Source organism: Alnus glutinosa, chromosome 7 (assembly GCF_958979055.1).
Source record: "Alnus glutinosa chromosome 7, dhAlnGlut1.1, whole genome shotgun sequence".
Classification (NCBI taxonomy): Eukaryota; Viridiplantae; Streptophyta; class Magnoliopsida; order Fagales; family Betulaceae; genus Alnus; species Alnus glutinosa.
The window spans coordinates 14662636-14674689 of NC_084892.1; the positions used below are offsets into that span (position 1 = coordinate 14662636).

A 12054-nucleotide genomic window follows, 5' to 3' on the forward strand; every position below is an offset into this window, starting at 1 on the left:
TGTTGAGTGAACAGTACTCTAAAACAAGGTAATTTATAATGAAAGGATATTGAGTGAATTAAATGGAGTAGTCTGACAATTCCAGTAATGGCAGTGAATCAAGGATAGTATCATTAATGGGGAAAATGAAATAAGAGGATAACAGTGATGGCTGATTCAAGGAAGCCAACCTCCAGTATAAAAGCAATCAATGCCAGCATAAACCCTCTATCAACCCTAGCGTATATATATAACCCTTTACAAAACAACCCATTAACCCATAACATAAAAAGGACAGCAGCCCAACTACAACCACTAGCACGGCCCATATATCCGACCTTTATTTACTTAGCCTGGTTAGCCCAGGAGTACCAAAACACAGAGCTTAAGAACCAGTTGGCACACAACCCTTCACTCTGCACTTCTCTAACTGCCACGTACTCTTCCCGCACAACTCACTTCCACTCTATCTTCTATCTTCTCAACTCTTCTATCCTCAAAAATCCCAACTTTGCCCTAGCTCCATCTCTGTATTGTGACAATACCTCCCGCTCAGAACACCTTGCCCACAAGGTGTGGGTAAGTGTCTCTCAGAAGGTGGAACTCCTCCGAGGTGGCGATATCGGCCGACTGTCCTTCCCATCGAACCAAGATTTCGATGAGAGGACGATTGTTCTTCAGTCGAGAGTGGCGGCCCAGTACTTCAATGGGTTCCAATTGGAGAACCCCCTTGGCGTTGACTGGCAGCAGCTTAGGCAGCGCTATAGCGGCTGATCCCAGTTTGAGCTTTAGTTGTGAGGCATGGAACACCGGATGGATGTGGGCCTCCGGCGGCAGATCAAACTCGTACGCCACTTTTCCCACCCGACGCAGCACTTGGAACGGCCCATAAAACCTTGGAGCGAGCTTTAAGGCGCGGCGGTGAGCCACAGTGGTCTGTCGGTAGGGCTGAAGTCTCAAGTCTCTTGACCGGCTTCAAATTCTCTTTCTGATCTACGTAAATCTGCATACTTTTTCATTCTTTGTTGAGCCTGTTTGATGTTGTGTTGGAGTAGGTGGATGATTTGCTCTCTGTTGCGGAGCACTTCGTCCACGGCTTCCACCCGAGTAGTACCGGGAACATAATTGAGGAGTCTTGGTGGAGGAACGTCGTAGACCGCCTCGTAGGGTGTCATCCGAATGGCCAAGTGCCACAAGGTGTTATACCAGTACTCAGCCCATGGTAACCAGTGGGTCCAGTCCTTAGAAGTGTCTTGTGTGAAGCAACATAGGTAGTTTTCCAAACACTTGCTAACCACCTCAAACTGGCCGTTGGTCTGTGGGTGGTAACTAGTTCTAAGCTTCAGTGAAGTTCCCTGCAGCCGGAATAGTTCACCCCAAAATTGGCTGGTAAATGAGGGGTCCATGTCTGAGACAATCGACTGGGCATTCCATGTAGCTTGAAAACATGTTGTATAAACAGCTGAGCTACATTTGCCACTGTATAGGGATGCGATAGGGCTATGAAATGACTGTACTTGGACAACCTATCCACTACTACAAGGACTACAAATTGACCTTGTGAGAGGGGTAGACCTTCTATGAAGCCCATAGTTATGTCAGTCCATATTCTGCTAGGCACTGGTAGTGGCTGTAGAAGCCCTGCTGGCCGAGTGTTTTTGTGTTTGTTCTGCTGGCACACATTGCACTCTCGGATGAATTTCTTTATCTCCTTCCTCTTACCTTTCCAGTGAAAGTCTTGCCTTGCCCGCTTGAGGGTTTTATCGTACCCAGAGTGTCCCTGCCATAGGGTCACTATGAACAAATTGGAGGACTTGAGCCTTGATCCGAGGGGATTGCCCTAGCACAATCCTTTGTTTGTATAATAAGATCCTATCTTGAACTGAGAATCTCCGGGCATTGAGCTCATTTTTTTGCCATTTCTCTCAAAGTTGTTGGAGTTCAGCATCAATAGTGTACTGCTGTTTAAGTTCCTCCACCCAATATGCTATATGAATGGATAAGAGAGCTAGTGAGTCATCTTCCTTCCGGGATAGGGCGTCAGCCACCCGATTCTCTGCCCCCTTCTTGTATTCTACGACAAAGTTGTACCCAGCAGTTTAGTTATCCATTTTTGCTGGAATAGGGTCTCAATCTTCTGTTCCAGTAAAACTTTTAAGCTCTGTTGGTCTGTTCTAACGACAAAGGGCCTTTCCAACAAGTAGGATCTCCATTTCTGTATTGCTGTTACCAAGGCAAATAGTTCCATTTCATAAACTGACATGTCCAGTGCCTTCCCCTTCAATGCTTTACTCAAGAAGACTATAGGCCTGTTGCTCTGCATTAGGACTGCTCCGATGCCAATTCCACTGGCATCATATTCGATTAGGAAAGGCTGGGAGAAATTTGGAAGGGCCAAGACAAGAGTTTGGGACACGGCCCTCTTAAGAACTTGAAAGGCTTCACGGGCTGAATCAGTCCATGTGAAGGAATTGTGTCTTAACATCGCGGTTAGGGGTGCAACAATTGACCCATAGCCCTTAATGAACTTCCGGTAAGTCCTAGGAACCCTCTAAGTGCTTTGGGAGTTTTGGGAAGAGGCCAGTTTAGCATAGCTTGAATTTTCCAGGGATCCGCACGAACTCCTTGGGCTAAGATGATATGGCCCAAGTACTCCACCTCAAGGCTACCGAATTTACATTTAGACATCTTGGCAAAAAGATGGTGCTGTTTAAGAACGGTTAAAGCTTTTGAGAGGTGGTCTAAGTGGGATTCCATGTCCTTACTATAGATGAGAATATTGTCAAAAAAAACTAGGACGAATTTCCGCAAGTATGGTTTAAATATGTGGTTCATCAAGCTTTGGAATGTGAAGGATGCATTGGTGAGGCCGAATGACATAACCAGAAATTCGTAGTGCCCAGAATGGGTACGAAAGGCGGTTTTGGGAATGTCAGCTTCTACTACCCTTATTTAGTGATACCCGGACCTTAGATCCAACTTAGAGAAAACCCGTGATCCCCATAATTTGTCTAGTAATTCATTAACTAAGGGAATGTGAAACTTATCTTTTATCGTCACCTTGTTAAGAGCCCGATAGTCCATGCACATTCTCCATGTGCCATTGGTCTTCCTAACGAGTAAGACAGGAGAGGAGAAGGGGTTGTGACTGGGTCAGATCACGCCGGAATCGATCAGTTCCTGGACTATCCTTTCAATTTCTTCTTTATGGAAATATGGGTATCTGTAGGGCTGGACTAAGACGGGCTGAGCTCCATCCTGCAAGGGAATAACATGATCATGGGCCCGAGAAGGGGGTAGGCCCTTGGGTTCACTGAAAAAGGTCTCAAATTCTTTCAGAATTTCTGCTATAGGGCCTGGAGGTTGGGCCTGGTTACTCAAGCTCAACTGGGCTTCAGAAGGAGATTGGCCCAATATTTGGAGAAGCAGCCCTTTTTTTTTTTTTTTTTTTCTTTTTTTTTTTTTTTTTCTTTTTTGGGAGCCTGAAGGACTCTTCACCCTCCAAAATCACACTAGGCCCTTGCCCTAAGCCCTGTAACACACAGGGAGATTCGTTCCACGTAAACTGCATAGTGAGAGCTGAGAAGTCCTAGAGAATGGGCCCCAAGGTCCGGAGCCATTGGATACCTAGTACTGCGTCACAGCCTGCCAAGGGCAAGATGAAGAGATTCGTCCTGACAACAATGCCCTGGAGCTTCACCTCCACCTCTCTGCTACATCCAGGGCTGGCCATTTCTTGGCCATTGGCAATTTGAACCTTGATTCCATCGTGCAGTTGAGGATGAATACCCAAAGAGACTGCTAATTTGGAGTCCACAAAATTGTGAGTACTCCCTGTGTCGATGAGGACAACGACTCAGTGGAATCGAATAACGCCAACAATCCTCATGGTCTTCGAGTTCGATGTCCCAGTAATAGCATTCAACGAGATTTTCGGAAACTCTTCCAAGAAGAATTCTCCGGGATCTTCCTCAGTCGGAACAGCTTGAGTGTCGTCACCTTCATTTTCCTTCTGAACAGCTTCGATTAGGAACAACTTTGGTACCGCACAGACATGGCCGCGGGTCCACTTAGAGTCACAGGAGTAGCAGAGGCCTATTTTGCGACGGTCCTCTTATTTGAGCTTGGGTGACTCTTTGGACTGGAACCAGAGCTTGGTTCGGATTAGGGGCCTTGTTTTGATTGATTCCTTGTCTCCCCAAGAAATTGGCATTCGACCGGTTTGGACTTAGTGGGTTAGCCCGGACGGGAGGTCCCTTCCCCTCGCCAATAGTTAACTCATAACTCATGCTGCGATTGGACGAAGAGAATGGCGTTGAACGCCACGAGGGTCTAAGGCCCTTAGCAAGGTTAGACAGGCATTCCTCTTGAATTCGAGGGAGGGAATAAGCCTCCACCAAGGTCTTGGGGTTGAACATTCGGATAGGCAATCGGATTTCATTCTTGAGCCCACCCAAAAAGCAGCTGAGCTTATGCTCATCTGGTGGCGATGAACCTTGAATGCCAGAATGTCAAATTGATTTTTATAGTCATCCAAGGATCCCTTTTGTTTCAGCTTAGACAGTGTCTCCATGGGGTCGTCATAGGGGCCCTGGCCAAACCGGATCTAAATTGTGCGTACAAATTCAACCCAAGTGGTGACCTCAATGAAGGCCTTGAGTTCTTGGAACCATACCAAGGCTTTTCCATCCATGTGGAAGGCTGAGATGGAGAGGCGCTAAGTGTCTGGAGTACCATACGTCTCAAAGAATTGCTCAGCGCGGCAACACCAAGTCTCTAGGTCTTCCCCATCAAAACGGGGAAATTCCAATCGGACCGTTTTGGGTTTGATGCCATCCCCAGAGCCGAAGCTTCCTGGGAAGGAGGATGTTTCCCCACCAAAAGAATTGGGAGGTGGGTGAGGCAGGGTCTGAGGAGGGGGATTACGAGGGGGAGGGGTGTTAGTGGAGGTTGGGTATCAGTGATAGGTTGTTTCTTGGGGTTTCCTAAACGGTCGTCCATCAAGAATTGAACCATCTGGGTTAACCGGTCAATAGTTTCCCGAGTGCTCTGCACTTTCGCCCGAGTAGCCATTTCTGTTTGTTGAAGGGCGGTCACCTACTTTGTAGAGTAGCCAAATTCTGGGCATCTTCGGCCATAGCAGCAAAACGAGTTTTCATAGATAGGATCGAAGGCTCTAAAACCAAATTGAAACAAGGCAATTTATAATGTAAGGATTTTGAGTGAATTAAATGGAGTAGTCTGACAATTTTAGTAATGGCGGTGAATCAAGGATAGTATCATTAATGGGGAAAATGAAATAAGAGGATAACAATGATGGCTGATTCGAGGAAGCCAACCTCCAGTACAAAAGCAATCAATGCCGGCATAAACCCTCTATCAACCCTAGCGTATATATATAACCCTTTACAAAACAACCCATTAACCCATAACATAAGGACAGCAGCCCAACTACAACCAATAGCACAGCCCATATATCCGACCTTTATTTACTTAGCCCGGTTAGCCCAGGAGTACCAAAACACAACTTAGGAACCAGCTGGCGCGCAACCCTTCACTCTACACTTCTCTAACTACCACGTACTCTTTCCACACAACTCACTTCCACTCTATCTTCTATCTTCTCAACTCTTCTATCTTCAAAAATCCCAACTTTGCCCTAGCTCCATCTCTGACTTGTGACATACTCACTTCACTCATCAAAACTTCTTGGTTATAATAGTGAGGTTGTTGAAGTGTATTTTTGTGTGTTTTTACCAAATTCCCTAACCAAAATGGCTATAAGGTTGTTAGGAATGCTCTTATACATTTATACCGAGCGTAGATAAGTAAGGACATAAATTTCTTATAAACTGGTTTGTAGGAAATTTCATACAACCCATATATAAGATTGACATGTATCCCTTGTTGTTTTACTAACATGTGCTTTTCATATATTTTTTTAATATCATTAATAAAAAAACATATGCTTCTCACATGTTTAAAAGATACATGTCACTTTTATATGTGAGTTGTATAAAATTTTCTAAAAACTAATTTGTAAGAAATTTCTGTTTTATAAAGAAGTCCTATTTTTTTAATTTTTTTTGTTTGTTTGTTTTTGTAATAATAAGTGGCCCTACTTACTCGCACGCCCCGTTGCTTCACTGACCGCACGTGCCACCTGTGCATCTCTCATTTATCAATTCCAGTATATTTTTCTCCGCATCCAAAATTCCAAAAAGAAAAAAAAAAGAAAAGAAGAGAAGAAAGTCATTGGTTTCTCAGCACGGCAGGTTTCCGCATCTCTCTCTCTCTCTCTCTCTGTGCAAAACCAGCAGGTTGTGTCAATTCTAGGGTTTTTGCGTCGAGCAAATCTGCGAATTAAATCCGCAGCCATTCTTAAGTTCTGTAGTTGAGTTTGCTTTCTTCGTCCTCGCTGTGTCGTTGGTAAAGCTTAGCTCTTTAATCATAGTTTCATTTTATCATCCATAATTTTCTTCTTCATTTTAATTTGACTCTGAATTACACTATGGACCTTTCGTTTTCTTAGTGGCATATTGTATGACAAAACCCTAAGTCTCTCTGTTGGTTGTGGAGAATCAAAAATTTCTGAATCTTATGATTTGTTTCGCGTTTTACACTTTCATGCAATATAAGTTACGATATATCGTCTTTACTAGTGGCCTATACAGATAGGGGTATGGAGGCATGTCATTATGTTTAAGCTTTCAAATTTTTTTTTTAATGAGAATTGTTTGTGATATCTTCGTGTTCAAGCGAGAGAGTATGCATACCGCTTGGTTTGTTGTTGTCTGCATGTTCTTAAGTTTCGCATGTTTGAGATGATGCTAATGTGGAAAGCATGATTATTTTTCCGTTTCACTGCCTTTGCCCTTCATTCACCAAGATGGAACTTTATAGCACAAAATTATTTGCATCAGAACAATTGTCAACCCAAAAATAAATTAGAAAGCATAATCTTTTTCTTTCTTATTGCTTGCGTCAGAACGGCTCCTTTGGGTGAGAAATGATGTGATTTTGATTCTTCTCTGTTTGTCCTCTATTAGTTTAAACCCAATTTTGAATCTAAAGCTAATTAAGAACCCTGTAACCCTATAATTATGTACACATACACATATAAGTTTAGTAGATTATTCATCTGCAATTCAGGATTAATTGTCTACCTCTAGAACTTCCTTAAATTTTCCTTGTAGCTTTTGCTCTATCCCGGTGTGGGATATCTCTATTGGGCTCTTCTGATGGAGGAAAAAGCCTAGAAGTGTTAAGGGATGTTTTTCAGAAGTGAGTTTGGATTATTTGTTTGAAATACCTTGTGAATGCTGTGCTTTTTTCCACTTAATTTAAGAACTTAGAGTTCCATTGTTGTATGATGGGGACGATTATCCTATGCGTAAAGTTGATCCCTATGCTACTGGTATAATCTGGATTCTACCAAACAATTTTCATATTTCACTCAATGAAAAATTGTATTCCTTAGTTTTAGTTGGTACAGTGGTATGTGAAACATAGAGGCTAACCTTGATGGGTACTAATTCTTGGTAAAGTGGAGTATTTGTGCCTCTCTGTGTGTTTAATTTGCCGGGGTATGATTGAAACATATACAACAACCCAATGTTCAACTCATTATTGTTAACAAGTCTCCTATCAATGTAAAGATTTACCTGTTTTTGTTTCTGCCTTTATTTTTGGCTGAAAGCCAGGATTTCTCACATTTCAGAAAAGTAACACTTTCTTTTTGTAAGATATAGGACATCCTGCGCGGTATGTAAAAGCTTGTTAAACAGCAGGATGAGCAACGGTGATTTTGATGGACAGATTTTAGCCGAGAAATTGTCGAAACTCAACAATTCGCAACAAAGCATTGAATGTATCCTGCAACGAAATGCCCATACTTATATTTGATTCATGGTCATAAAAAAGTACAATGGTTGATGATATTTTGGCTGTTGTGTGCCATTCGGTTATAGATTCACCATATAAATGGAGTTCATATGTGGTTCCAAAATTGTTTGAGAAATTGTGACCTGTTTCTTTGTGGCCGAGTTAGCAATAGAACATATATAATTGTTTTCTCTCGCTTTTCCAGTATGCTTTATTTTACCAGCCAGTATTACTTGTCTCCCTGATATTTTGGTTGTCACATCAGAATTGCATCCATGGTTCCCCTAATTGCTGTTTTCTTGTAGAGCATGTTGCATTTACAGTTGTCTATAATATTCTATTCAATATCTTTTGGCATCATTTGTTTTTGGTCCATTAGATGCTCTTATGGGTAGAAATAACCTCTCATCCCTTAAACTCACTATTCTTTGATGTAGGCTAAATTCAATCTCAGATCTCTTGGAGGGTTCTAAGGCCCAAACTGTGGCTAATCTTCCAAAACAGAAAGAATGGGCCAAACTGGGTTTTAAAAGCCCAAGCGGTCCATCTTAAGCCCATCGTCAAATGGGGTTGGGTCGGGTTTTAAGAAGAAAATAATGAGTTGGAGTGGACCCGAGTGCTAACGACCCCTCTACCTTGGGGGTCCATCTTAAGCCCAACATCAAGTGAGCTTTGAAGAACAAAACTTGTGATCATTTGTACCTGGGTCAAGGCTCTGCGGTGGCGTGGAGGAGCCCCGCTCAGCCTGGTGGCATGTTGGTGGACTCGATGTCAGTCCTTGTGGCTGTTGAGCGCATAGCACAAAATTCTTCGGGGGCTTCCGCCGTAGTACATCTTCCCTTAGATCGTGCTGGTGGAGTGGTTGTGTTGATCTCTCTTCCCCCTGGGAGACAGAAGACGCCGATGGACCTCGCCCAACCTGGCAGTAAACTGGTGGACCTTGAGGTTTTAATGTGTGCAGTACAACCCTCTTCGGGGTTGTTGTCCTCCCTCTGATTTCGTCGGTGTTGCGGATAGTTCAATCTCTTTCCCCTCTGGGCTCATCATTGCTGTGAGGTCTAATGGTTTTGGCTGTTGGCTTGGAAGTCTGTCTCATCTGGGTAGGCAAGGAGATGCTAGTTCTTCTTATGAGGTTTTTCCCTCTAAGGCACTTTGCAGGCAAGTCCAGGATGGGATTTTGTTGCTAAAGAGGGGGGGGGGGGGGGGGGTGAATAGCGGAAGGAAACGTAGGGGTCAGAGCAGGTGTTGTGAAGGACAAAGGGCTTGATTTTGCTGAGTTGGGTGGGGATGCTGTGGGGGGTGTGGGGAGAAGTGGTGCTTATTTTTCTCAGCCTTGTATGGAGTTTGAATTGTTCTTTGAGGAGGAGCCCACTCCGCTGAGTGTTTTGCCCTTAGTTTGGGTTTTGTAGATCATGAAGGAAATTTGTCATGTTGTGGGGCTCTCGTGTGAGGGTTTTGAAGAGGAGCTGGTGGCCTTGTTTGCAGCCATTGAAGCGAGCAACTCTAAGCAAGCGGCGACATCTTGCATCGGTTTGGGAAAAATAGGTAATAGAAAATTAAGAAGTTTAGTTTGCTCCATAAACTATGACGCGGATAGAGGCAATGCTAGCCACGATAGAGTCAAGGGGAGGGCTGCCAGTGGTTTTTTATGAAGCCCAAATTGCTATCTTGGAATGAAAGAGGTTTGAACGAGGGTGATAAGTGTATGGGAGTTAAAAATCTTCTTAGACAGTGGAAGGGGGATATTATTTGGTTGCAGGAGTCCAAGTTGGAACTCATTTCCAGCAGTGTAGTGCAAAGTCTGTCGGGGTGTCAGCATATGGATTGGTGTTACTGTCCTTCTAGTGGGGCTTTCAACGGTATTTTGGTTATGTGGGATAGGAGGGTGATGGAGAGGATTGAAGAGTATGTTGGGGAGTATTCTGTTGCTTGGTCCTTCAAAAATGTCAAAGATGGTTTCTTTTGGGCTTTTGCAGGGGTTTATGGGCCCATTTATGATTGCGATAGAAGGTACTTATGGGGATGAGTTGGCTGGTTTGCTTAGTTGGTGGAATATGCCATGTTGTATTGAGGGAAACTTCAATGTCACCCGCTTTCCTAGTGAGAAATCGGGTGTAGAGCATTTTAGTCCCGCTATGATGGAGTTTTCTGATTTTATTTTTGAGCAGGGCCTCATGGACCTTCTTGCTGTAGGGGGACATTTACATGGTCCATTAATCGAGACTCTCCGTTTTGGCCAATAATTGATAGGTTTCTTGACTCTTTGGGGTGGGAATCTAAGTTTCCCCATTTATTTCAAAAAAGGTTGCATAGATTGTGCTCAGACCACTTTTCTATTGTCCTTGATTGTGGTGGCTTCCAGGGAGGCAAGAAGTCGTTTTAAGGCGGTCGTGGTCTTCTTACCAATTTCAAGGCTCTCCTAGCTTCATTTTGGCTAGTAAACTTGAGGCCTTGAAAGCTGATTTAAAAACTTGGAATGAGCAGGTGTTTGGCGACGTGGAGTCCCGTCAAAAAATTCTTATGGAAGAGTTGTGTTTTTTCGATGGGTTGGAGGAAGTGAGAGCTTTGATTGTGAAGAGAAGTTGAGGAAATCATTGGTTATTAGTGAATTGGAAAAATTGACCCTTATGGAGGAGATTAGTTGGCGGCAAACGTCTAGGGCGCTTTGGCTTAGAGAGGGTGATAAATGCACAAAGTTCTTTCATCGGGTGGCTAACTCGAGTAGGGGAAACAACTCCATTGAAGCTCTGTTTGTAAATGGCTCAGTCTCATTTGATCAATTTGCTATTAGGGAACACAATGTGCAATACTATGATAGTTTATTTTTAGAATAGTTCAATTGGTGGCCTAAGCTAGATTACATTGCTTTCGACTCCATAGATGCGGTGGAAGCCTTTAGGCTACAGAGCTAGTTTGAGGAGTGGGAGGTTCTTGAGGTGGTGAAATATATGAACAGTGACTAGGTGTAATGCCCTGGGGTATTACATAGTGCTTGGGCTTGATGGTTTTTCTATGGCTTTTTTTCAAGCTGGTTGGGATGTAATCAAGGCAGACATTATGGGTGTGTTCCATGATTTTCACGCTTGTAAGTTTGAAAAAATTCTCAATGCTACCATCATTGTTGGGCTATTGATCTTAAGGACTTTTGGTCTATTAGTCTTGTGGGTGGAGTTTATAAGATTATTGCCAAAGTCCTTGCCAATAGATTGAGAAGAAGATTATTTCAAAGCTCCATAATGCGTTTGTTCTAGGTAGGCAAATCCTTGACTCCGTTTTCATTCTTAATGAATGATTGGATAGTAGAATCAGATTTGGTGAGCCATGGGTGATTTTCTTACTTGCTGAGGAGGTGTGGTTTTAGGGAGAAATGGTGCTCTTGGATAGCACATTGTTTTCTTCAGTGCGCTTTTCCGTATTTGTTAATGGCAATCCGTTTGGTTTCTTTAGTAGCTCCGTGGCTTGAGACAAAGAGATCATTTACTGTCGTTTCTTTTTGTTATTGTTATGGAGGCCTTAAGTAGAATGCTGTGCTATTGTTAATGGGGGTTTTCAGAAACAAGCTTTTTTGCGGGGTCTAGGCATTCGAGTGTGGTTAACATTTCACATTTGTTGTTTGCGGAAGATGCTTTTGTTTTCTGTGGGGCTAAGGCTGACTATCTTTGCTACCTACGTGTTTTATTTTTATGCTTTGAAGCTGCCTCTGACTTTAAGATTAACCTGGCCAAGTAAAAAATGGTCCTTGTGGGTAATGTTGAGAATTTGGATGGGTTGGCTGGCATTCTGGGTTGTGGGGTTTCTTCATTGCCTTCAAAGTATCTTGGTCTTCCGTTGGGGGCCTACTTTAAGGCTAAGTCTATTTGAGACGGAGTTATTGAAAAGATAGAACATCATTTGGTTTGTTGGAAAACGATGTACTTCTCTAAGGCTAGCACACTTTCCAATTTGCTTACATGTCTCTTATCCCTCTTCCCTCTCCCTGCGGGTGTTGCAAACTGCATGGAGAAGCTTCATCGTGATTTCTTATGGGGGTAGGCTTGGTGAAGAGTTCAAATTTCTCTGATCTTTGAGAGAGGGTTGGGCATTCAGAACATGTTGAAGTTCAACCGTTCTCTTTTGGGAAAATGGCTTTGACGCTATGTATATGAGAGAGGCGTGCTTGAGAGTTGTTATGGACTCTAAACTTGGCAGTTT

General features: G+C 43.2%; 1 protein-coding gene across 3 annotated transcripts in view; it reads left to right on the forward strand.

Moving 5' to 3' along the window:
• Nucleotides 1–6202: 6202 nt before the first annotated feature.
• LOC133872255 (uncharacterized) overlaps nt 6203–12054 on the forward strand; it is a 61165-nt gene continuing 55313 nt past the window's right edge. Inside the window, exons 1-2 of one of the 3 annotated variants that reach the window (XM_062309728.1) lie at nt 6203–6254; nt 7731–7849. In XM_062309728.1, the coding sequence (XP_062165712.1) occupies nt 7771–7849 (79 nt within the window). In that variant the 5' untranslated portion in view covers nt 6203–6254; nt 7731–7770. The other 2 variants (XM_062309727.1, XM_062309726.1) reach the window with 2 other exon arrangements.